Below are 26,224 nucleotides of genomic sequence, written 5' to 3' on the forward strand. Positions count from 1 at the left end.
TTCTCGGTGCAGGAAAGACAGGGAGGAACTGGAGGGGAAGAACTTCCTCCCATGGAGGTGGAACAGCTGCCCAGGGAGGTTCTGGATTCTCCAGAGCTCTCTGGAGCCACCCCAGCCCCACCTGGATGTGTCCCTGTCACTGCTCCAGGTGAGCCTGCCTGGCCAGGGGGGTTGTTCTGGGTGGTCTCCGGAGCTCCCCTCCCACCCCAACTATTCTGTGAGTCTGCAAATGACAAAAATCCTTGTAATTCACATTTCCTTTATTTTTTAGGGATTCGCTTTCACCCTTCTGGAGCAGGAAGTGTTCCTGTGAAGTCCTGGAGAACTCCCAGCTCTCCTGCTGCCCTCATTCCAGGATTTGGGCAGTCCCATGTGGAACATCCCCTTCACGTCTGAAGGCTTCACAGAATCATCAAAACATAGAATAATTTGGGTTGGATTTCTGTTTTGGGTTTCTTTTGTTTTTTTTTTTAATCCTTTGGACATCAGGCTGCTTCCCAGCTTGGTTAAAACCAGCTGGAAATCCAGGTTTGGGGTCACAGGGAGAAAATAAAAGTCACAGTTGGTTTGTAGCACCTGGGATTCCCTTCTCAGCCCCGTCGTCACGGAGGAGGTGACAAAATCAATCAGAAATATCTTCACTGGGGCCTGGATGTCTTCACAGGACTCTGATTGCTGCTGGGGTTGATGAGCTGTTTGTGGCAGTGGTTCATGAAACCCCTGAGGGTTCCAGGAGCACCAGTCCCATCTCCCTGTCCTGCTGGGTGACAAGAGCACCTCCAGGTGGCTTTGGGATGGAGCTCTTTGTCCCTTCTGCTCCTTGAAATCAAGATCCCTGAAAACTTGAATACAAATATCAGGAAACGGCAGTTTCCACAGTTACACATCTGTCTCCCTTCCACACTTAAACATTTCCTCACTTATTGCTGTGTTTTCATTGCCTGGATTCTTCTCTGGGTTTTCCAGATTCTTCTCTGGGGTTTCTAGATTCTTCTCTGGGGTTTCCACGTGTCCTTCTGTTACATATTGCATGTTGGATTTGGGATTTACACCTAAAACACAACAATTATTTATTAGGAATTATTAATGTCTTCTCTGGCCGCAGTCAGTAGCAATTGAATAAAACAAGAATTATTTATGTTAATTAAAGCTTTTTACCTGGTCCATTCTCCTCATGGCTTGGGCTGTCTTCGTTAGATCTGGATTTGTAACTCTCCAGTGTCTGCTCTGAAACATCATTTTCTGTGGAAAAAACAAATTTTATTAGGAGAACGAGATTGTTTTCCGCATTGCTCTTTCTCACCCTCTGCCTTAAGCATAAAAATCCTGAGAGAAGAGTTATTAAATATTATTAATTATTATTAAATACTATAAATAGGGTTATTAAAATAGCCTGACCACCTCAGGGATGGGCTCAAGGCCAGTCCTCACCTCTCTTCCACACCCCGTGGGCTTTCTTCAGCTTCGCCATGAAAAGCAGGACAATGATGAGCAGCACGAAAATCAGAGCAGCCACCAGGATGGGCAGCAGGAGATTCTTCTCCTTCTTGACGATGCTTTTGGATTCAGGATTTTGCTCTGTAACAGAGGTTTGTGTTGGTAAATGTCCTGTGGGTCTCTGGTAATTGAGAATGATTTCACTTGGATCAGTGTGGTGGGAGAGCAGAATTCTCCCAAGGAATTGTGAAAAATTCACCTTAATCACAAATTCATTAAGTTTTGGACTTAATTTTAGGATGTGAGGTCAAGTTATTTTATGGCATGAAGAAGAAAAACTGGACTCGGTGGCTTTGGCACAGCAAACAGTGAAATTTAGCTTCCATTTTTTTTGGATGATACAAATGGTTGTGTTTCTGTGGCATCCCCCAGGAGCAGAGGATTAATTAATCCTGTCAGAGGATTTGGAGGGGGTTTGTGCTCAGAGAGAATCAGAAAGGTTTGTAAACTCCTTCAAGTGTTCCTACCGAGGGTGAGGGTGGAAATCACTGTTATTTTTTCACGTGGTGGTGGCACCTCTGTCCTGGGAGGCTCCTCCTCGGTGCCATTTCCACTGGCTGCTGTTTCAGTCCCTGGAGGAAGGGAAAGGAGAACAAAATTTCTCTGAGGGGATGGTTAAGAAATTCTCATTTCCCCAGCAGCTTCAGGGCACCGGGGACTGCCCCTGAGATGAGGTCTGCGCTCACTTCCCTAACTCTGTGTTTAATTTTATTATTTTTATTTTATTATTTAAAATACTTTGCATTTTATAATTTAAAAGACTTTGTATTTTATTTTATTCACTATTTAATTTTATTTATATTTATTATATTTATTAACACATTGCTAGAGAAACAATTTACAGGCAAATCAAAACCAAGCTGAGCTTGGTCGTTTTGGAACTTTCCCTGTCCATTATTTTACTCCTCTTGCCTGAAAAACCAGCAAGGAGCCCAAATCCTTCTACTTACAGCAGATATTTTGGTATTCATGGCCTTGACTCCTCCTTTCCTGACAAGCCCTGTCCTTTGCCACCACCCCCAGTGTGTGATGAGGCAATTTCTTACCATTAAGCCCCCCAGAACTCGATGAACCTCCCAATTCTTCTGCTGCTGTTGTTTCTTCAGGCCCTGTGCAGACAGAGAGGTGAGCTCTGCTTTCAGACAATACGTCCTTTTGTATAATTACATATAAATATATCTAATCATTAACTTTGATTTGCAGTGCTGAAATGATGGTGTGTGCTGTGTGTACCAAAACTTTGCATTAATAAGAGATTTTCCTTTCCTTTTCACACCCAGTAAAAGCCACAGAATTCCAGCTTGGTTTGGGTTGGAAGGGACCTGAAAGCCCCTCTGGTTCCATCCCCTCTTAAGGAATTAAGGCTCTCTTTCCATGGATATTGTCCTGACACGTGTCAGGGTTTATCAGCCTGTATTTATCAGTTTTGAGCTGTTTGCAATTACTGATACATCACTTTTAAACCAACAGAAACGAAGAGTCCGGGCGTTCCTAAAGCAGCAGTTGATTTGTCACTGCAGGGCCTGGCGTGCTAAGCAGGCGCAAAATTCTTGGTGGGGTTTTGGGCGATTTATTTGGGCTGTGGAGCTTTTGATTGTGCTGGGAAAAAAATTCCCGAGTCCTGTGCAAGCACGGATGAAGAGTTGTTGCGCAGTGCCATCTAGTGCAGCCCATCCACAGCATCCCAGCCTGCTCCAAATCCAAGGAGAGGGATTTGGGCTGCTTGCACGGCTGGGAAACGCAGGGGAAAAAAAAGGGAATAAGCAGGAAATGCTGTGCTCTGTGTCCCAAACTCCTCTGTGAGATACCTGTAATTTCAGGTTTGATAAATTCAGGTGCCTGAGACCAAACTCACCCTTAGATGTGAAACCTGTGAGGTTTGGCTGAGCTGGTGTTGAGCTGGGAACTGCTGGATCTTTTGGGGATGCAGAAAAGCTGGAATCTTCTGAATTCTCTGGGGATGCAGAGGGGCTGGAAACTTCTGGATTCTCTGGGGATGCAGAAGAGCTGGAATCTTCTGGATTCTCTGGGGATGCAGAAGGGCTGGTCCCTGCTGGATTCTCTGGAGAACTGGAACCTGCTGGATTTTCTGAAGGGCTGGGAAATTCTGCATCCTCTGGAAGTCTGGTTGGTTGTTTGCAGCCTAAAGAAACCAACCCCAAAAAATGACAAAAATCAGAAGAGGCTTTGCCACCAAAAAGATCCTTGAAAATCTACCCTGCCCTGCTCCATGCTCTGGATTGTTTGGGTTTTCTGTCTGATCAAGGCTTTCCCTTTCAGCCCCATCCTCCCACCCTCAGCTTTCCTGTCCTCAGGATATATTTTCTGCTCTGAAATGGGGAACAAAATGAAACACTTTGCTGTGGGGAGCTTGGAGCAGGTGCTGCAGCTCAGATCTGCCACCAAGGAAGAACTCCAAACCCTTTTTGCCCCAGGTTTCTCATTTAAGAGCAGATCCCAGACGCAGGGACTCTGTGTTTATCTGCAGTACCCGTGCTGGGGAGGTCCTGGCAGTGGAAAGTTGCCATCAGCTTCTGTGCCCTGAGTGCAGGGTGCTGGATGATGCAGCTGGCTGTCGCTTTGGGGCTGCAGCTCAGCATCCTCAGGGTGCTGCTTGTGCTCCATTTCTTCCCATCAGCTCCCAGCTGGTGCCTGGTGTCACCTGCACGCCCGGTGGGAGAAAAAAGGTGAGGGCTTCTAGTGCAGAGCAATGAATAAAAGCATTTTTATCAGCCTGAAATGCTGTTCTCCATCGCTCCCACAGCGCAGGTTTGACCCTTCCCCTTTTCCAGCTGCTGGAAGTCAAACACGAGGATTCCTTGCCTAAGGGATTAGGGGGAGTTTGGTGTGATTCCCAGCCCTCCAGGTAATACTGATGACACAGAAAAATCAAGTTGTATTTGATGTGACCAGAGATGTGTTTGAACAGCCCTGCTGGAGCGGGAGGTGTTTCAGATGTTTACCTGAAGGCACAAATATTTCTGTTTATAGTGCAGAGGTTCTGATGCTCCCCCTTGCTCTGGTACCTTTAAATGAAAGAAATCCCATTTCCAAATGAACCTTTGCAGATCAGCATTTCTCAACCCTCTTTTCCATCCCCAGCAGGGCCAGGTAAGAGCTCCAAAAGGATTTCAGAGTGGTTTTGCTGGGAAGGAAATCATCTTTGTCAGCACCAGCTCAGTAATTACTGCTGGTTTGCCCCTGCTGAGCCCTGGTGCAACTGAGGTGTTGCCAGTAATTAAGATTTATTAACTATTTTCTGATTAGTGTAAATATTTGCAGGAAGTGATTAAAGCTGGGAATGGAAGGGGGAGGAAGGAGAGTTCCTCCAAGCCTTCAACCACTGGAGAAAAACACATGCAGAAATGTGAGAAATAGTGGATTAGGGCAATGATTCTTTATCTTTTAATTAAATTTGTGTCTCCCACCTCTTCACCAACCCAGCAGACACAGCTCAGGCCCTGGGGGCTTTCCTGGGAGGTGACAGCTCAGGTATTTCCTCTGCTCCAAAGGCAAGGAGGAGACCAAGATGAGGAGAGGTTTTTGTTAAAATATTGGAGAAATGCTGGTTTAAAGGAGGTGTTTAGTGTCTGAACTCTGCGTTGTGATGTCACAGATAATTCACTTTATCAGGGTGCTTTTGGGGAACCTCCTGGTTTTAGAAAAAACACTGAGAGAAACAGAGATAAAAAATCAGGGGGGACATACTGAGGATTTTATCACTTCCCAGCTGGTGTTCCCCAGGCCCTCACACACAGCCCAGCTCTTCCCAAACACAGGCAGGATTTAAAAACCTTCTTTTCCACCACCCATGCACTGCTCTAGAGCACCTTTTTTCCATTAATACCCGTGTATCCGCCAACCTGATTTATTTTTATTATTAACACTAATTTCTCTCTATATTCAGGCCAGAAAACTCAATTCTCTGCTGTTTTCTAGAGCTCTTATTTAAAAATAAATCACCTTGGGGAAGGGGAGGTTACAGGTTCAGCTTTAAATACGTTGCTTGGTGATGCAAAACACAAGTAAGAGCTTGTTGATGTGTGAAAGAAAAGACATTTGCATCTGTGAGTGTTTTTCTCACATTTTGATACAAATGTGCACTGGGGCTGATAGGCAGCGAATTTTAGAATAATGCTATTTCTAGCACTGTTAGAATGGCAGTTATTTGTAGCAGGCAGGTTAAAGGAGAAGAAAAAGCTGCTGGGGCTTTGCAAATCGAGGCTCCAGGGTTTTATCCCAGTGGAATTCGGTGCTGAGGTTCCAGGGGTTTGGGTTCATTTTATCCCAGTGGAATTCAGTGCTGAAATTCCAGAATTTTGGGTTTATTTTATCCCACTGGAGTTTCAGTGCTGAGGTCCCCAGTGGAATTCAGTGCTGAGGTTCCAGGGGTTTTGGCTCATTTTATCCCAGTGGAATTCAGTACTGAGATCCCAGGATTTTGGCTTTATTTTACCCCTCTGGAATTCTGTGCTGACTGCTCCCCAGACCTGCACCAAGTTGTAGGGATGAGTGGCAGACCCAGCTGATATTTCACCCTCCAGTGTCTTCAAACCACCCCAAAACTGCCAAAAAACCAAATTTTAGTGCTCAATCCCCAGTCTTTGAGCTCTTACCTGGGAGCTCTATCCCGTTGTCCAACAGCCAGGAAATCTGGGGCTGGGGTTTGCTGCCCTGGCTGTAGCAGGAGAGTTTGATGCCTCTTCCTTCGTCCTGGAATATTTCCAGCACTGGAGGGGAAGGAGCAGCTGCAGCAGGAAGATTTGGGATCAGTTTAGGGGAATTTTCTAATAGTATCTAATAATAATATAATAATATAATAAAATAATAATATAATAAATGTATATAATTAGAATTGTATATAATATATTATACAATAATATATAAATTAATTATATATTATAAATAATTATAATTATAACTATAATTATATAATATTAATATAATATATAATTATTATATAATTTTAATTCAATATAACATATTATACATATTATATTATATATTATATCTATAATATATTAATATATTATATATAATAATATAATATAGTGTAATAATTATAATATATTATAATTTTAGTATTAATATTAATACAATATATTATATAATAATATGTTATTATATGATAATGATTATAATGATGATAATGATAATGATAATAATAATAATTTCTAATAATATCTAATAATGTCCATCGTTTTTATGGGCATTATTGGAGGGGACTGAGCTAAAAGCAGAATGATGTGTTGAGCACCTTGGGAAAATGCAGGTGTGGATTTGAGGAGCTGCCTCTGTTCTGCTCCTCTGGAAAAAAAAAAACCAAACAAAGAGATGAGGGAACTTACCCAAAATCTCAACATTGTGGCTGTTGCTTTGGAAGTACCTGCTGTAGTAGAAGCAGCTGTAAATTCCCTCGTCCTGCACTGTCACGTTGGACAGCTGGATGGATAATTCATCCTTGGAATAACGGAGGAGTTTGTACCTCTGGTCTCTTAAAACTGCGAGGAAAAGAAAAGCCAGCACACCACAGGGGTTGGTACAGAAGTCAAAGCATGAGGAGAGTTTTTATTTTATGGCATTTTAAAATTTTAAGTTTTTAATGAAAGCATCTCCTAGAGCACCTCTACTCTCTCTCTCTCTTGATTTTCTAATCTTTAATTTTTTCCTCTTGCTGCAATAATTTACAGGAGCCCTCAGGGTCAGCCCAACAATGAACTTTTCCCACAGCTGCAGCACAGAAAATTCAACTTTCTGCCCTGGAGCTGATGCCTCAGGATTTCAGCTTTTCTGTTTGTCACACATTTGTAATCCTGCCATTCCTCAGTGTGGAACTCCAAACTCCACACACACTGGGAGCTGCTGCTTCCCCACTTTGGGCAGACACAACAATTCCTCTCCAGGCCTGGCAATCAAGGACACCTCACTGCCTCAGGCCCCCAGAGATGGAAACAAAAGGGAGTTGGGGGCAGCAAACTTGGGGGAAATTCCTTCATTCCCTGCAGCTGGAATTGGGAGATGAACCCCAATGTGCAAATGGAACAAACTTAGAAAAGTGTCAAACCATTTTTGGGTGAGTTTTGTCTGCCCTAAATGCACCTGAAGGCCCTTCAATAAATATAAATAAACTGCTTTTTATCCTCTTAATTTTATCTGGCCTCTGTTTTTAGGTTTTTAGCCCCAAAAGGGCTCAGTTTCTGGTGACCACAAAGTGCCAGAAGGATCTGAAGGATCCTCTGGACCGAGTAGGACCCAGCCACGGCCCCCCTGTGCCGGCACTTTGGGACTTTTGGGACAGCTGGGTGTCCCCAGCCCTGGTGGGAAGTGCCACCAAGCTGGGGTTTCACACTTACCCCTCTGGGTGTTGAGGAAAATGGTGAAACCGTGAGGGTTTAACCACTGCAGGGTAGAGTTGTTGTTGTTGTTGCTGGGGGTGCTGAAGGTGCAGTGAAGATTTAGGTTTTCTCCTTCCTTCAGAGTCACGGAGTCACCGGCAGCCCCTGGAAACCCCCCTGCCACGCAGCAGGGGGAAAAACAAGTTGGAAATTGTGACATGGAGCAAAGCACTCATGTTTTGCACAGGGTGAGGTGTTAATTTTCCTTTTTTTTCAATGTTTTTTTTTAATATTTCTACATCGCCAGTATGGTTGTAGGGGTATAAATAAATTAGTGACACTGGACACTGGCACTGTGTGACAAAGGTTTGGGATCTTCACCTGCCAGCACAGCCAGATTTAATTATTAAACCAGTTTTAGTTATTAGCCAAGAAAGAATTTCATTATTAGCCAATAAAGAACTGAAGCAGATCCATTTTGTACACTCTCTCCCTGCACTTAAACACAAACATACAATTTTCACTTATTTCATTATTGTAATTAAATAATACTTAAGGTCCCTTCCAATAAAACCATTCTCAAATTTTATGTCCCATTATGGAGCTGTTAAACCTGATTTGCTCAGTGTGTGAATAAGCAGTGAATGATTTTCCAACACTTCTAAAAATGAGGCTTTTTTATTCAGAAATTAAATGTATTTGGGAAAAAAAAAACCCAAACCTGGCCTGGCACAGGTTACTAAAATGAAATTTCGCTCTCTCTTCTCCCAGCCCATTTCACAGGCAGGCAGTAAAATGTATTTTTTCTCTCCAGACATTCTAAGGCAGATAAAACACTTTGTGAAAATATTTGATGACCTGGAATGAATTGCTTTCTCCAGACAAAAACCATGCCCTGGAGAATACTAAGATTGGTGCCTGGCTTGAAGTTAAGTAAATAGGCAGCAGAAGAGTTTTGTTTTTATTCCTGTTTTGTGTGTTTTGATTTGATTTTCCAGGTAGCTGTTGGCTGCCAGTTCTCACTGCATTTTGGGGAAATGAATCTTTCTGGGCTTCGGGGAAGATTTTCACTTTCTTAAAATGTTTAAATCGCTCAGAAATGAAGTTTTGTTTTTTGTCGGGAATTTTCCTGGAGCTGATTTTTGTCCCTCCAGAGTTGGCCCTGTAAGACAGCAGCTTGCCCTGGGGATTGTGGCTGTGCCTGTCCTTGAGAGGAGCTGTGGCAGGAGGTGAGAGCTGTTTAGAGGCAGCTGGGGGATGTCTGCGGTTTTGCACAGGCCCCTGGGGTATTTCTGTCCCCTGATGGTTTCCTGTCACCAGCAGCAGCAGCGTGGGGTCTGGCAGATCACACCTTTAGGGGTGACAGCGGCGAGAAGAGGTGAGGGTGTCACAAGCTTTTCCAAACCTGGGCAGAAATGTAATTTCCATGGGGGACCACTGGAAAATGGGTTTTATTCAGAGCATGACTCACAGGGCAGCTCTTCCCTGCACGGGGGCTCTGCTCTGCAGCCACTGAGGTCACTAAATGTGGGACACGTCCCCATGGCAGCTCCAGGGATGTTGTACCATGTGGATCCCACCTGGAAAAACCTCTCTGCCATCTACCAAGTGATAGATCCGCCTTCTTGGCAAGAAAGGGCAGCAATTTTGTGCTGGAAATCGCAGGATGCTCCGAGCAGAGGAGTTCTACTCTGGTTGCCATTCTTGGAGACCCCAGGAAGTGATTGAGAGCTCCTTGATCTGAGACTTGAACAGAGAGCATTGGTGCAGAGTTTTCTGTGAGGCTCTAACCCACAATCACCTGTTTAATGAGTTAGTTTTGGTGCAGTTTTCTGTGAGGCTCTAACCCACAATCACCCTGTTTAATGAGTTAGTTTTGGTGCAGTTTTCTGTGAGGCTCTAACCCACAATCACCCTGTTTAATGAGTTAGTTTTGGTGCAGTTTTCTGTGAGGCTCTAACCCACAATCACCCTGTTTAATGAGTTAGTTTTGGTGCCGTTTTCTGTGAGGCTCTAACCCACAATCACCTGTTTAATGAGTTAGTTTTGGTGCCGTTTTCTGTGAGGCTCTAACCCACAATCACCCTGTTTAATGAGTTAGTTTTGGTGCAGTTTTCTGTGAGGCTCTAACCCACAATCACCCTGTTTAATGAGTTAGTTTTGGTGCAGTTTTCTGTGAGGCTCTAACCCACAATCACCTGTTTAATGAGTTAGTTTTGTTGCAGTTTTCTGTGAGGCTCTAACCCACAATCACCCTGTTTAATGAGTTAGTTTTGGTGCAGTTTTCTGTGAGCCTGTAGCCCGCAGCCACCCCGTTTTATAATGAGTTGTTTTCTGTCCTGGCTGCTGACCTGTGAGCGGAGCTGAATTAATTCTGGAAGTTCAGGCAGCAGCTACAAATTCCTCCTGCAGGAGCCTGGCAAAACTGGGGAGAAGGGTTGTACTGAGAATTAGCAAATTGTCAAGAACAGCCCTGCAGTGGCTCCAGCGTCTGTCGAGGAGGGAGAGGGAATATTGCTCCAGTGCCAGGACCGTGCATCCATTTCTCCTGCAAAGGTCAGGAGTGAAGCCTGCAGGGTTCCTGGCCATGGATTGCTGCCTTGCTCCTTCCTTCCTTGGATCTTCTCTTAGATCCTTTGAGATCCTCTGACTGTTTGATGCAGTCAAATATGAACCTGCCACACTCTCCTGTGTCTGAGGAGATCTGAATACACTGCCTCCTCCAGCTGGAGCGAGGAGATTGAGCATCTAAAGCACTTCTCTTTTTCAAAGTACTTTGCAAGTTCTCCCTAAATTGCTCTGACTCCTGTCAGCCTCTCCTCACACAGAGCACGAACAAATGAACACTCAGATTTCTGATCCAGGCAAAGCAAGCAGTGATCTTTCCAAGGCTGGAAAGCCATCTGTCCAAATTGAAGGCAGAATCTTTTGATACCCCAATGCTGCTGGTAGACTTGACCTTACAGCTCCTGGGTTTAGGAGTCAGTGAGCTTTGGGAACAGGGTGATGATTTTGTTTCATCACCCACACAGCCCTGGGAGCAGCGTTTTCCCAGCTGGAAAGGAGAGCTGGAATGAGAGCATCCCCAAGCTTACCTTGCAGCAGGAGCACGGTGAGCAGCACCCGGGCCACGGTCATGCTGTGCTGAGCTGGGCTTGCCTTCCTCCCTCTGAGGGGCTGCTGTGCTCCTTTTGAACACATTCACCGTGACTTCCCTCCCCTCCTCTGCCCCACCTCGTGTTTCCCCTGCTCTGGGACATCCGTGACCTCACGGCTCCCTCCGAAGGAACCGGTGGGCGACAGCAGCGGGGGATTTCGGCTTTCAGCGCTGCAGCTCCGGGAGGGATGCTCGGGAGGGATGCTCGGGAGGGATGTTCGGGAGGGATGCTCCGGAGGGATGCTCGGGGAGGGATGCTCGGGAGGGATGCTCCGGAGGGATGCTCGGGAGGGATGCTCGGGAGGGATGCTCGGGGAGGGATGCTCCGGAGGGATGCTCGGGAGGGATGCTCGGGAGGGATGCTCGGGAGGGATGCTCCGGAGGGATGCTCGGGAGGGATGCTCGGGAGGGATGCTCCGGAGGGATGCTCCGGAGGGATGCTCGGGAGGGATGTTCGGGAGGGATGCTCCGGAGGGATGCTCCGGAGGGATGTTCGGGAGGGATGCTCGGGAGGGATGCTCGGGAGGGATGCTCGGGAGGGATGCTCGGGAGGGATGCTCCGGAGGGATGCTCGGGAGGGATGCTCGGGGAGGGATGCTCGGGAGGGATGCTCGGGAGGGATGCTCGGGAGGGATGCTCCGGAGGGATGTTCGGGAGGGATGCTCGGGAGGGATGTTCGGGAGGGATGTTCGGGAGGGATGCTCCGGAGGGATGCTCGGGAGGGATGCTCGGGGAGGGATGCTCGGGAGGGATGCTCCGGAGGGATGCTCCGGAGGGATGCTCCGGAGGGATGCTCCGGGAGGGAGAAGCTCAAAGCTCACAGAAATGCGGGTTTGGGCTCTGTGATGCCGCCTGGTTCCATCCCGAAGGTCAGGAGGCACCCGGGAAGGCGGCACTTGTTTGGTGGAGGTGGCAAGGCTGCTGGAAAACCCATTTTAAACCCCTGGATTGACACAATGTCACTTTGTGCCGCTGCGCTGTTGCCCCAGGAGGATTTTGGGACATCAGCAGCCCCCAGGGGACACAATTCAGGTTTCCCCTGTCCCCTTGCAGATCTGGATTATTCCAGCTTTGTGCCCCCCCAGGTGTGTGATAACCACTGACCTCACATTTATCCACGTCTATCTTATGATTTCTGATTTCCAAATAAGATTTTTGGCAGATCCTCTTCTGGCCCTCCTTTGCAACTGCTCAAAATTTGGTGTGGACAGCAATTACTGTCGAAATAAACTGAATTTAATGGGATAATTATGGTTTAAAACCTGTGTGTGCTCAAGTGAAGTGGATAAATTGATTATTTATAAACACATTGTGTGTTTAATTCCTGATTTATTAGGATCTGTTTCCATGAAACTTTCAGGTGCAGGGAATTGCATCGCTCAGTGGATATTTGGTTGATGAAAGCTGTGGCTTTTGTGTTCATCATCATTAATCAATTTTACTGGAAAACAGAGCTGCAGGTCACGAATTTAAAGCAGCTGGGTTGAAAAATAAAACTCTTGCTGGATTAAAAAATCCAGGTTAAGAAAGATGTATAGGAAAAGTAAGTTTGGTTTGAAAGTTGTGCCTTCAGTTCCACACATCCAAACCTGAGAGTGAAATAACTCCGGGGAAAATCTGATTCCAGAGGGAAAAGCCCATCCCTGAGCATGGAAAACAGGACTCCAGAGATTTTTGTGCCATCTGCTGTCAAGTGAATGAATTTCAGCCTCAGAAAAAGAGAAATGCAGCTCAGAATTCCACCACACTCCAGAGGAAATCTGGAATAGGAAGGGTGCTTGGCATCTTTATTAAATCACCTACGAGATATTTTTGTCTGACTTCTGAGAATTCCATTTAATGTGAGAAGCAAATTAAAATGCAGTGGTTGTTTTAACAGTTGTTAGCACTCAAAACTGGGATTAAAAACAACCACCCACCCCCCTGCCTGCCCCACTCCCAAAATAAAAAAATACAGATGTCACGGGTAATTACAGCTATTTTTGGCAATACAATTATTGGGTTTTTTTAAACAGCAAACATTTTTTTTTTCTTCTCAAATAAATACAATCTGCTCACACTAAATAAAAAACAAAAACCATTATAAACAGAATGATACAACAGGTTGAAAATGAAACAACAACAACAACAACAAAAAAAGGAGCTGTTGATAACATCAAATCTGAAGAGATGTCATGGAGAGAAAGAAAATACATTTCATACGTTCAGAAAATACATTTTAATGGGACACAATAAAGGAACTGGCTGAGTATTTTCTGTTGTGGGTCATGAAGATTCCCTGGGGAGCAAATTTGAGGAAGTGAGGAGCAGCAAGAAGTGATTTAGCAGCCAATCCCAGCCACCCTTAATGACATTTCTTTTGTTCATTTATCACCATCCCAAGCACTCCTATTTGTGACTTCAAAATCGTTTCCTTTGTGCTTCTTTTTAAAGAAACAAACCCAAACCACAAACCCAAGCCATTATTTAGGGATAAAAATGACGAATCTTATTAAATTCACTAGAATTTAATAGCAGAAGGAGTCTCCTGGCCTCAGTCAGCTTCTGGCTGAAACTGCTCAGTCCGAGTGAAAAGGGAAATACCAATTTTTTACTGAAGTTATCACGGTCTGGATCCTCATTTTGCATAAAAAGGCAAAGCTCTGTTGATTTGAGTGTAATGCTAATTTAATTCTTGTCTTTTTCTAAGCCATACATTGCGAATGATGAAAATAAACAATTTATTCTTGGCAGGTTTGCAGCTTTTTTCCTTAATTGTGGAGAGAAGGAAAAACCTGGGAAGAGCTGTTAGAATAAAACTTGGGGTCTTCCACAGCTCACAGTGAAGGAAAAGATTTTGGAGAGATCAGGTTTAATGTTCTGGGACAAAACACTGGAGAGACATTAAATCCACAGGAATGAGCAGCAGTGGGGTGAAATCCTTTTGTTTTCTTAACCTCTCAATTACAAATTTAAATGGAACAACTTTTTTCTCTTTCCTTCCCCCCCAAAAAGCCTTTTCAACACGAGACTGCTCAACACAAAACCCCCAAGAAAACTGAAAATTCTGAAGAAAATAAGATTTTTCTCCCTGTGATTCTTGACACTGAATTCGAGACAATACTACAATTGTCAAAATATTTCCCAAACATCCAAAAATATATATATATATATATTTAAAGAAGAGTATTTTAATATCTACCTCCTCAACCAGAACATTTTTTTCTCTATTACTATATCAAAGAGCAGCTAACACCACTCAAATTGTGCACTCAGCTTTTGCCCCCTCTCTGTTTCATGTTTAATGTGTTTAACTCCAGCAGGATCTGAGCAGCCTCCACTCTTTCTACAGGCAATAAATATTAGACTATAACAATATTTCTTGCCTCAATTTGCACCTTGCTGGCATGAAACAAAAAATCTGGAGAATTCACACGCCTCAGCAACCAAAATTTTTTGTGTGTGTGTTTGATTGTCAAATATTTAATTTAATTATTTTTTTTTTAAATATTTTTTTTTTCATGGAGGAAAACAAGCCAGAAACGCTCTTCAGAATGTCTGTACACAGCCAAAAAATAGTTTAAATGGCAATTAAAAATTAACCTGACAGCGATAAAACCACACAGGAGCAGGTTTTTTGGTGTTTTTTTTTTTTTCCCCTGCCCTGTCCTAAATTTTCTCCCTGACTTTTCAGTTCCATCCCTGCTCTAATAAAGCACCTACAAGTGGCCTAAGGTGTGTTACACAGTCCTAAAGGTAGAAATAATGGAATATTCCTATGGATTGTGGGAATATCTGGGATTCTGTGAATACAGACAGGATGTGCTCTGCTCTCCCTGGCGAGCTCAGAACTGAGCTCAGCCCCTTTGGATTTGCCCCATCCCAATTGTTTGGCCTCTTTTGGGAAGAGGGAATTGCAGTTTCTCACTCCTTGGTTGTTGTGGCAGCACCAGCCCTGCCCAAGGGGAAAATCCACCAAAACACCAGCCAAAAGTTGATTTTTCTATGGTTAATAAACATCAAATCTGGTCAGGGCTGACTTCTGTGCCTCTCACCCATTTCAAATGAGGGCGTTGAGCAGAGCTGGGCAAGGATTTCAGAGATCAGAAATGAAATCCTGCCCCACCTCAGCGTGCCCTGGTTGATGCTTTTTGTTTTAGTGTTTGGTGCTTTGCATTTGTTGCCCAGAGCAGCTGTGGCTGCCCCATCCCTGGAAATGTCCAGCCTGCTCTGTCCCATGGAACTGGATGAGCTTTCATGTCTTTTCCAAACCCAAACCATTCTGGGATGGTTCTGTTTGTGGGAACACTCAGACTTGCACCCAAACCAAGAAAGGAGTGTGCCTAAATCTCTTCCATCCCATTTAAACCCAGTTTTAAGTAGCTGCTGACAGCAAGCCTGCACTGCTGAAGTGCCTGCAGCTACTTTTTGACCCAAGGCTGATAATTTTAGGTAATTCTGATCCTAAAAATCCCTGCTCTGACGCCACTTCTTGTTATCAATACCCACTGTGGTGTATTTTGGGGTGCAGCTGCTTTGAGCATCCTGCAGGCTCTGGCACCAAGAGGATCCCCCTCGTGATCCCAAACATCCTGATAGAGATGGGAACCCTCCTCTCCCACTTTCCCCAGATCCCAACCCTTCCCTCCCTGGATAAACAGCATCAAATGTTGTTCCTAAATTGAAGTGTTCTGGGTTTTTTTAGACAGATGGCAGTAAGGAAGCAAAGCACTCAGAATTCCAGCTGAATTCCAGCAGCTTTTTCATCCCATCATTCCTGGATCAACCTGCTGGCTGCACAATCTCACCAGGGCTGCCAAAGGGACACAGAGCCACTCCTGGGTGAATGGCCAGCACAAAAATCCCAGTATAAAAGGGGAAACCCCTTTTCCAAAGCCTTTTGAAGGGAATTTCAACAGCACAAACCTTTTAGGCTGTGTCTGGGCACACAGGTGGATTTCAATAACCAAAGTAAGGGAATAAAAACCCAAATCTGAACTTCTTAAATCCCTCAGGTTTGGTTGGAAAAGGCTTCTTTTATCTCCACTTCAAAGAAATTCCTCTCAGCTTTTGTTGCACTGACTTTTGATGCTCAAACTTCACCTGTAACTGATGTGAAATTCGGAATTTTCCTCTGATTTGGAGATTTTCCTCAACATCAACCAATCTCCACACAATATCCAACACATTCTGGAGCGCTCCCACCTCTGTCTGCTCATTCAGAGGGAAGGAATACCCTGGTGCAGCCTGCAGAGGCAATGCTGGACTCATTTCCAGCCTTGGGGACGCGTTTTTATTTTTCTGGAAGGCTCTGAGGTTTTGGGGGCTGGGAGCAGAGCGAGCACGAGGTGCTGAACAAGCCTGCAGACACTTTGCAAAAATAGCAGTGAGAAAACAAGCCCAGCATCCTGCCTGACACAGGGCTCAGTGTTTCTACCATGGTGCAGTGAAAGTGTCACCAGAGCTCCCTTCAAGGTGGGGAAACCAACCCTCGAGGCTGTGCAAGAGCCTCAAGCTGTATTTTAATAACTTTTTCCCCCCTCAAATCAGCCCCTTTTGTTGTAAATGTTGTAAATTTTGTTTCTGCACGGCTGTGGCTGTGTGAGATGTGCTTTGAGTGAGCCACTGGACAGATGAAGAGGGTTTTTTTTTCCCGCTGCCAATAAAACACAAGGAAGAAGAGACATTCTCCAACGCTGGGAAAGGCCATGGGCTGTCCTTGCTGGGGTTTTCCCTACTCCTGCAGGAGGGTTTCTCTCCAGTTAAAGCCTCCAGTTGGTCCATGTGTGAGAGGGAGGATGGGAGGGTCTGTGAGCTGCCAAACACCAGTGTCCCCCAGTTCTTCGCAGGAGCAAAACCCCAGGTAGGGAATCTGTGAGGAGAGAGATGGGAATTAAGGCAAAAAGCAGGGACTGAGCTGGGCAATCCCAAGGGATGAATCCCTGCTCTGCTACTCCAGGATTTCACTTTTTTTTCTTTCTTTCCCTCTCCCAAATTCCACTCTTCAGAAAAATTCCATTTTTCATTTTTTTTGCCTGTGCAAAACACTGGGAAAAACCAGATTATACCCCTGGAATGTGGGTTTAAAAATGTACTTTGGAAAAAAATTTAAAAATGGAATGTAAGTTTAAACAGGGAGCAGCTCAAGACAAATGTGGTCCCAAACCAGCACAGCTTTGGGGGAAATGTGGATGTTCCTGCAGTTCAGGGGTTCCCAGATGAGCCCTGAATATCCCAGGGAGCCTCTGCAAGGCTGGCAGAGGGCAGGAAAGGAGAGGAAGTAAAAAACCCGTTCTAATTTCCAGCCTTTTGATGGTTAACATCTCTTTAGATGAGAAGGGGAAGTGCTGTAGGGCTGAAGTGCTCGGCTCGCTGTGCTGAAGGGATTTGGAATTCTCTGCACAGCCCCTGGTACCCACAAAACACCAAACAATCCCTCCAAACCCATCCAAGGAGGGCACTGACCCCACAAAACACCAAAGAATGCCTGCAGACACATCTCAGGAGGGCACTGACCCCACAAAAACACCAAACAGACCCTGCAATCCCATCCAAGGAGGGCACTGACCCCACAAAACACCAAACAATCCCCCCAAACCCAGCCCAGGAGGGCACAAAACACCAAACAATCCCTCCAAACCCATCTCAGATGGGCACTGACACCACAAAACACCAAAGAATGCCTGCAGACACATCTCAGGAGGGCACTGACCCCACAAAACACCAAACAATCCCTCCAAACCCATCCCAGGAGGGCACTGACCCCACACCCTGTCCCAGCCTCTCAAACCCTTCTCCTTCACCCTGCTGACTCCCAAAATGAGTAAAACTCAGAACAAAGCCTGCCCCAGCAAATTTGTTTTGTGTTTGCAGAGCCAGGGCTCTGCTCCTTGCTGGCATTTACCTTTCGGACCATCTGTACAAAATCCTTGGAGTTCTGAGGCGAGAGCCCTTGGAGCTGGCAGGTACAGGCCTCCAGGGAGGATGCATGAGCCACTATCAGGATGTTATTTCCTGAAATAAAATGAGAAACACAGGCTGAGAAGGGAGGAAAAGCCAGATTTAGGGGCTGGTGCCCGAGATCAAGCAGCCATTTAAAACACTTTATCAAATAATAACACGTCCAACTGTGAATTAAGGGGGAAATGTGATTTGTTAACACGTTTAGAGCGTTTCTCAATTTTCAGGGTAATGGTTAACTCACTCCTACTTGGTTTAAAAATGCTTTCTGGAGAAAACAAGAATTCCAGCAAGATTTCAGCTGCCTTGGGAAGCAGATGCTTTTTGCCTACGCAAAAATTAATTCCTGTTACAACAAACACTTTAATTTCACTTGCTGGCTTTCCACAGTGGCAGCTTTACATTTCCAGCTCCAGGATTCTTTACAACCAATGCCCCACTGTGCTTTTGAATTTTGTGTGCAAACTATTAAAATCAAAGCTTAAAATGCAGAGACAGGTCAGTGAGATGAAATCAGTGAAAACACCAGAGTTTAGGAATTCTCAGATTGCTGTGGATGAACAATAACAGCTAAGGGTTTTTTAAAAATTTCAATATTGTGTTTGGAGAAATGGTCTAAAGTTTTTATGGGAATAGAATTTGGAGGAGGAGCTTGGACAGGGGAGGGAAAATATCCCATTTAATGCTGGGAACACACATCAAAAGGCAAATAACTCATTTATTCCCTTGGGAAACATCTGCCATTGGGTTGGGGTCCCTAAAATCATTCTGCTATTTAACTTTATGGACCTCTCCTCTGAGAGTATCTGAAATAATAATTCTGGTGCAGGACTTTCCAATGATTCTGGGAGAGAGGATGAGAGATTCAGGTCTGGGAATTCCCTGAGAGGGGAAGATTGGTCAGGAATATTGGAATTCACATCCCAGCCCCTCTCTGCAGCACTCACCTTTGCCTTTACATTCACTGATGATCTCCTTTGTGACTTGGTAGCTTCTGCTTATGTAGGTATCGTAAGACTCAGAAACCACCAACTTGCTGACAGGAATATGAGGTCTGTGAGGAGAAAACCACATCCAGTAAATTGTAAAAATAAAGAATTGTAAGTGCAAGGCCTGTGAGCAGAAAAACACGTCCAGTAACTGATAAAGGAAGATACTCTAAGAGCAAGCTGTGATTCATCTGGAAGTACCTGTTCTTAAACTCAGTCCCCAAGGAGCTCCTTGGAAACCTGAAAGACCCCAGGAAAAGGAGTACTGGAAAGAAAACCTCCATGATCAGGAGGAACTGCCAGTTGATGTGGGAAATGGGGTTTACAATAAGCGAAATTTTATTTTATATATATATTTTATATATAATTTTCAGGTCATGTTCAGCCCAGCAGCCTCAAGCCTGCTCCAAGTTGATTTTGGGAACCTCAGCAGCTCTTCCAGTCAGTGCCTGAAGGTCAAAACTCAGCAGAGTTTGGTGTTAAATCTTGAAATGAGCGACCCCAGACCCTGTCAGCCCCTCTCTGTGCTACCTGTAGGTTGTATCAACGCTCAGAGTAGCTGCAGCTAAATCCACAGGGGGGATCCAGGCTGGCAGGGTGCTCCCAGACACCCACTTGGTCCACTCAAACAGGCCTGGCTCTATCCGGATTTTCAGGTTGTTCTCCTGTTGCATACCTGGAAAAGAGGGAGAGGAGGCCAGCTAGCAATGGAAGTAGCTGGGGAGGGTGAGAGAAGCTTTAATACTTCGGTTTGATTGTTAATTTATTTATTTTCTATGGGAAATTACGTATTTCATGTGTTTATTTAACGTATGACAGGGAATGTCAAGCTCTGGTGCAATTAGAAAAGAGTTCCTTATGGATTGTGTTAATAAAAAATATATTCCTATGGAAATCATAATTAGGTCCATGGTTTTTACCTGCTTGTCAGTGTTTTATGGAGAAAATGAGGAGAATTCAGCCTCTGCCCTGTGGGTTCTTACCTTTCAGGATGTTGTGAGCTGTCTGGACACACCGCAGGGACGGGGAGCTGTAGATGTAGTCTACAATGGTGTTTGTTTCTAGCAAAGCTTCACCTGCAAGAAAGTTTGGATCTTTGTGACTAAATCCAGGTAAATGGCACTGCAAGGAGCTGCTTCTCGTAGGTCTGGCCAAAAAGCAGCCAGAAAAATTGTAAAGGTCTTGGATTTCATTTCGTTTCATTTGTAAGGCGTAAATCAAATGCTTCAACACAACTCAAACCCAGGTTAATTCAATTGGCTGGGTTCTCTGCTAGCATAAATCACCATTTCATTACACAGGTGGGAGATCACTGCAAACGAGATAAGAATCAACTCCACTGTCAGGGTTGTTAATGTTCCTGCATCAGGGTTTTTAATATTCCTGCAGTGCCTGAGGGAAGCAAAGGAGAGCAAGCTCAGGCTTGCAGGGAGCGGCAGCCACGTTTTCCTCCTGTTGGGAGAGTGGCAGCAAGGAGGGGACATTGATCCTGACAGGGCTGTCACCATGGCAGGCTGACCTGGGAATGTCTTGAGAGAAGTGGGGTCATTTAGGAGAGGGACATCTACCTGCCCCCTGTGTCACAGGGAGCTGCTCACGGGCTTTGGTCATCACAGGGATTGTGATGAGGGAGGTGAGGTTTCCTTCGGAAGAGAGAAATAGCTGGGGAAGGTGAAGGGACTTGGCAAAGTTCCTTGAAAGATTTAAATCCCGTTAGTTCAGGGAATCCAATCCATTTTTTCCTGCCTTGACTTTTCCTTTCTCTGATGGGGGATGTGGGAGGAAGATAGAGGAGGTCACACGGTGCCACCAGAGCTGCAGCCGCATCCTTGGACCCTTGAATGCCAGAACATGTCCTTGGAACCTTTTAATGCCACCAGCAAAGTGTGTCCTCAGACCCTTTTAATGCCACAGAAAATGTGTCCTCAGACCCCTTGAATGCCACCAGCAAAGTGTCCTTGGACCCATTCATTGCCACCAGGAAAGTGTGTCCTCAGACCTCTTTAATTCCCCCCAAAGTGTGTCCTTGGACCCCTTTACTGCCACCAGCGAAATGTGTCCTCAAACCCTTTTAATGCCACCAGCAGTGTCCTCAGACCCCATTAAAGCCACCAGCAGTGTCCTTGGACCCTTGAATGCCACACAAAGTGTGTCCTTGGACCCCTTTAAGGCCACAAATTGTCCTTGGACCCCTTTGCTGCCGTTAACGAAGTGTGTCCTTGAAGCCCTGAATGCCACAGCAAAATGCGTCCTTGGACCTCCTCAAAGCCATCAGCAAATTGTCTTCAGAGCCCTTGAATGCCTCCAGGAAAGGGTTCCCACAGACCCCTCTAATGCCACCAGCAAAGTGTCCTTGGGGCTCTTCAAAGCCACCCAAAGTGTGTCCCTGGCCCCTGGATGCCACCAGCAGAGTGGGGTGCTGGCAGCCTCCCTCTGTCCTGTGCAGACTGCAAACCCTGCTGCCATGTGGCTGGGAGTCTGAGCATCCTCCTCCTCCTCCTGCTGCTGCTGCACAGTGATTTACTTGTGTTCCAAAAAGCCAGGATAATTTTAGCTGCCCTAGTTTGGATGTGACCAGCAAGGAGTGCTCGGAAGGATTTGAGGCTCAGGGCTGGAGCTGGTGTCTTTAAGGGGCTGGGCTCCCCTCGTCACAGCTCTCAAGATGTGCTCTTTGGCTGGCAAAGGATTTTCTGTCTGCACACAAACAGGCTCAGAAGCCAGGGATGAGGGTGGGGAGGGTGGGAGAACACTGGAAATGGTTTGGGCTGTGTTTGTGACAATGTAAATCCAGACAGGCTGATAAAAGGACACCGGTGTGGCAAACTGGATGGAAAAAGCACATTTTGCACGAGGTGACAGCCACACTGCTGCATTTCTCCCCAGCGTGGGTAATAACAAAATCTTCCCAAAGCACCCATCCTTTGAGGGCTCTGATTTCACCCCACGTCCCACATTTCTGCTTTGCCTTTTCCTCAGCTGCAGCAGCTGAAGGAGATGAGGTTTCCTGTGGAAGAGAGAAATTGCTGGGGGAGGTGAAGGGACTTGGCAAAGTTCCTTGAAAGATTTAAATCCCGTTAGCTCAGGGAATCCAATCAATTTTTTCCTGCCTTGACTTTTCCTTTCTCTGATGGGGGCTGTGGGAGGAAGATAGAGAAGCTTCCTGGGCAAGGTCTTCATGGAATGGTTTGGGTTGGAAAAAACCAAAAACCTCAAGGGCAGGGACACCTTCCAATACCCCAGGATGCTCCAAACCCTGTCCAACCTGGCCTTGGACTCTTCCATGGATGGAACCTGCACCACCCCGGCCTCCCCCCACTCACAGGGAACAAATCCTTCCCAAAACCCCACCCAAACCCCTTCTCCTTTCCCTGCTGAGCAGCACTTACCCACGAGCCTCGCCTGGGTGCAGCCCAGCACGGTGATGGGAGCGTCTTTTTCGTAATCCCTGAAACCACCACTCCTCTGAGGTAAGTTGTGAGGCATATTCAGGTTACTGCGCATGTACCTGCCTGCAGGGAGAGGTGCCAAGCTGGAATTATTCCCTCAGACAGAAGCAGGTACATCACCCCTGGTTTTCCCCTCTCCCACCACCTCGGCTGTGCTTTGCAGGTCCTGCCTAGACCTGGCTCTTGGGGCAGTTTTTTCCCATGTAAACCCATCAGGAATCTCATAAAATTAAATTAAACGCCTCTCACCAGCTCAAAAGCAGCACAGGATGTTGCTAAGGATCTGGATTTTTTTTTTTAGGACTGATTTCCCCAAAGAAAAGTCATTTCTATCCCACAGCAAACATTACACTTTTACAGGAGGCCGGAACATCAGAGCTCTTCTGCCAGAGTTTAGAAAGAAGAGAGTTGTGAAATCATCCTTTCACCACAAGGTTTTGGTGTTTTTCAATAGAACAAAGACTTTTAGGACACATTTCTGATCAGCTCTAAGGCCAACAGAGCCTAAAGTTATAATTTGTTCATTACAGTCTGAAACCTGAGCATAATACTGGGTTGAAAGCACCAATTTATGCCCCAAAACCCACTCTGAGCAGTGTTATTTTCATTTAGGACTGAGAGCCAGCAGTGCAAAATGTTTTCTTGATGGCAGAGAATGTTTTCACTGAACACTGACTACCAACATCATGGCTGCATTTTCTCTTTGGTGGTGCAACTGTGGAGTGTAATCACTCCTGCCATATTTTCCCAAATATTGGCAAATGGACTATTTCCTCCTTGGATGAATTTTTGCTGCTGGCTGCGCAAAAAGCATCATTTTATGTTAAAACCCACAGCTTCCACCAGGCAGTGGCCACTTCTCCTTCCTCCATCAAATCCTGGGATAGCCCCGGGCTCACCTTTGGCATCGAAGCACTGGGACAGCCAGTACTTCCCAAAAACCACATCCATCCTCTCGCCGTGCCTGCAGACGAACAGGCAGCGCTTCTGAGGGCCTGGCTGGCTGCTTATCCTCAGGGGCTGCAAAGGAAGGTGATGCCTTCAGTTTTATCTTTCACAGTTTCCAGGTTGTGCACTGGTCCCTAACTCTGAACTCCACACAAAGTGTCAGCGAGTTCTCCTCACAGCTCAGGCACACACAACAATCCTTCCCCAGCCCCACAACCAAGGGCAGCGCTGCAGCTCCAGGCCCAAAAAGCACAAGCAGCAGGGAATTGAGGAGAGCAATCTGGGAGGATGGGACTGCATCACCTGCAGCTGCAATTGCACAATTCACCCCGAGATGGAAATGGACCAGAACTGATCCAAGGGTGAAACTCCTGAGCTGGGGCCCATCTTGGGTGGAGCCACGGCCGGGCTCTTGCAGTGCCCAGGGTGATCCTTGGAAGGGCTTTTAATAAATCCCTGCTTTATTCCTTTAACTCTGGCCAGCCCCTGCTCCAGGAGCCTCCCCAGGCATCAAAGTGACAGCAGGTTTGACCTTCACCAGAGTGGAGAGACTCTGAGCAAGCCACAGGAGCCAGCACCAGCCTCCTCCTGCTTTGCCCTTGTGCAAACATTACAGGGAAGGCTGCAGGATTTATTGCTTTTATGGGTTTGGGTTTTTTCCCTTCTCTTTGGGAATTTATAATCCTGGTAAATTTATGGTGGTCTAAAGCTGCTGAAGGGGGCAGAGGCCTGGGCCCTGCTGAAGAGGCAGTTTGGGGACGAGGTTGTGTCATTCAAAAACTTTGTAACTTGTGCTGCAGGGAGTGACAAGATAAATTTTTGGGGAAAATCCATTCACTGGAAGCTGTCCCTAATGATTTCTGGCTGTGGGGTCCCTACCTGCACGTTCTGGCAGATGATGGTGAGCGGCCCAGCGTCCCCTGGCCCTTGGTCCTCCTGCTGCCTCCTCTCCAGAGCTCCATCAGCAAAGGCTTGAAAGGATGGGGAAGATGTGGTGTTCAGAATGGAGTAGGACCTGCCAAAAATAGAAAAATATTGTCTTTGGGCATGCTTTTTGTGCTCAGGCTGCTCTCAGGACCTTTCTGCGGCCTTCAGGAGGTGGTAATTACTGTTGTTTCATTATTATGAAACATTATTATGTTATTTCATTATTACTGGGTTTTAGTGCTGCCCAGAGAGCACAGTGCCAGGTGATGCACACACGTGAGGAGACAAATTCCATCTCCACAGGCTGTTTCCTTAGAAACTATTTACAGAACAATTCCCAAACTTTGGTTGGGGAGGCTCTCTCCACCCTGGAATATTGTCATGGAAAATGCCAGGACCTTCCTGAGCACCACAGGATGCTCACTAACATCGCCTGGGGACCAGTCCATATCACTGACCACAGACTTGTGGTCCCAAGTTTGGGAATTAATGGCTACAGGGAGTTTTCACTCACCTTTATAGCACAAGCTGTGGCTTCAGCAGAAAGCTGGGGCCTCTCCCTGGGCAGTTTTCAGAGTTCCTGTGCCCAAAACAGCTTCTACCCCTGCCAGGGACCTGGCACACTCAGCCCTGTTGTTCCTGCATTTTTCAGTGCCCACCTGCCTGGGAATTTATTCCCCCAGTGCTTCCTGTTAAGTGCAGCCAAAGGGATTTTACAGACCCCACTCTCCCTCGAGGGCCTTGCCTAATGAGGTCCCTCTGAATAAAGCTCTTATTCCCAGACATTCAAGGACTTTGACCAAAACCCTGGGGACCCAAGTGTGACAGGCAATTACAGAAGCTGCCTGACCCTCTGCTGACTCAGTTACCTCTGCTTAGTCATTTAAAAAAAAAATAAAGAACATTATCAGGTAATGGATGTGGTCATTTACTTTGACAGAAAGAGCCAGAGCTGGCACTTTTCAGTGCCTTAAATACATCAGGAGCTGCTTCCTGAAAGCAGGAATAGGATAAAATCTCAGAGGGGTTTCACAGCTGTTAGGGTAACCCCGAGTAACTCTGCCAGTGGGACAAAAATAGGTCACCTGTGTGGTTTATATGGTTTAAAGGAGGAAAAAAAACACTATGATGTTGGTCCTGGTCTATTATCTGGTGGAATTAGGGTGCAAGGATGACACTGAGTTCCCAACAAGGGCTGGCCCTGCCCTGAGGAATTGTTCCCCAAATTGCCCAAATGCTGGTGGAGCATTGGAGTCAGCACAGATCCATCCTCAGTGACCCCAGAACTTGAATATCTCAATGTGAACAGAACCTCAGTTCTTACTTAGGACCCATCTCTATTTCTGCTCAAAGTGAATTTTGTCCAGCTGTCAGCCCTTCCTCCCATTTAATCCCTTTCCTGCCTTGCCCCTATGATATTTTTTAGGGACACTGGTCTGGAGAATACCAAGGATGTTTTGGTTACCCCACTTCCCTTTGCCCCCAGGAGTTGCCACACAATTTCTGAGCTTTTCTTTCTCTCTAAGCCTTTTAACAAAGGCCACAAACGCTTCACCATCTATTTATAGATGACAGGACTTGCTGGGAATGGTGATGAGGCAGAGGCAAACTCTCTGTGTGCTTGGAGAAGAGCCACCAGCCTGTCTCCAGTGCTGCTGGAAAACACAAACTGCTGAGGCTGTTCCAGCTTAGTCATCTCCTAAGGACAGGTCATTGTTTGGAGGCTTTTCCCCAAAAATCCTGGTTCCATCTCCTGTCTGCTGGACGCTGCCTTGTGTCCCCTGCTCTGGCAGGGATAAATGGGGGGTAAATGGGTTCTGTTTAATGAATTCCCACCAAAAGCAAGAGGCATAGCCTTATTCAAAAGGTGAGGGCTGCATTCTCACTGAAGCCAACAGCAGGCTCCTAAAAACCTTGCTAAATATCCTAAGAAACTGATCCCAAGTCCTTTTCAGCAGGGAATGATGCAGGGAAGACGTCTCTTCC

The 26,224-nt window shown here is 45.9% G+C and overlaps 2 protein-coding genes across 3 annotated transcripts in view; both read right to left on the reverse strand.

The window, feature by feature from the left end:
* Positions 1 to 254: 254 nt before the first annotated feature.
* CRTAM (cytotoxic and regulatory T cell molecule) lies at positions 255 to 11,023 on the reverse strand. Its single transcript, XM_014257314.2, has 11 exons — positions 10,928 to 11,023; positions 7,851 to 8,009; positions 6,846 to 6,998; positions 6,114 to 6,245; positions 3,989 to 4,159; positions 3,353 to 3,640; positions 2,544 to 2,606; positions 1,965 to 2,069; positions 1,432 to 1,578; positions 1,159 to 1,242; positions 255 to 1,052 (listed from the first exon to the last, which is right to left on the reverse strand). Exons 1-11 carry the CDS (start codon positions 10,968 to 10,970, stop codon positions 880 to 882), a joined length of 1,518 nt encoding a protein of 505 aa, XP_014112789.2. The 5' UTR covers positions 10,971 to 11,023; the 3' UTR covers positions 255 to 879.
* A 1,776-nt stretch (positions 11,024 to 12,799) lies between these two features.
* Positions 12,800 to 26,224, reverse strand: part of UBASH3B (ubiquitin associated and SH3 domain containing B) — a 58,204-nt gene continuing 44,779 nt past the window's right edge. For both annotated transcript variants that reach the window (XM_005528474.3, XM_088066850.1), the window contains exons 7-14: positions 24,191 to 24,326; positions 23,263 to 23,383; positions 22,304 to 22,426; positions 19,901 to 19,993; positions 19,449 to 19,593; positions 18,876 to 18,982; positions 17,873 to 17,982; positions 12,800 to 16,840 (exon numbers count right to left, since the gene is read on the reverse strand). In XM_005528474.3, coding sequence (XP_005528531.2) covers positions 16,703 to 16,840; positions 17,873 to 17,982; positions 18,876 to 18,982; positions 19,449 to 19,593; positions 19,901 to 19,993; positions 22,304 to 22,426; positions 23,263 to 23,383; positions 24,191 to 24,326 — 973 coding nt within the window. In that variant the 3' untranslated portion in view covers positions 12,800 to 16,702. The remainder of the gene's footprint in view (positions 16,841 to 17,872; positions 17,983 to 18,875; positions 18,983 to 19,448; positions 19,594 to 19,900; positions 19,994 to 22,303; positions 22,427 to 23,262; positions 23,384 to 24,190; positions 24,327 to 26,224) is intronic.

This window comes from Pseudopodoces humilis, chromosome 25 (assembly GCF_049639895.1).
Source record: "Pseudopodoces humilis isolate 2021_Gansu_Grassland_sample_001 chromosome 25, ASM4963989v1, whole genome shotgun sequence".
Lineage (NCBI taxonomy): Eukaryota > Metazoa > Chordata > Aves > Passeriformes > Paridae > Pseudopodoces > Pseudopodoces humilis.

What these genes read in the sequence shown, in the direction of transcription:
- CRTAM (XM_014257314.2), bottom strand. Translation starts at nt 10,970, where the DNA reads ATGACCGTGGCCCGGGTGCTGCTCACCGTGCTCCTGCTGCAAG. An exon ending in CACAGGTTTCACATCTAAGG is followed by an intron (nt 2,607 to 3,352) that starts GTGAGTTTGGTC and finishes CTGTCTGCACAG; the next exon opens with GGCCTGAAGAAACAACAGCA. An exon ending in GATTTCCACCCTCACCCTCG is followed by an intron (nt 1,579 to 1,964) that starts GTAGGAACACTT and finishes CCTCTGTTACAG; the next exon opens with AGCAAAATCCTGAATCCAAA.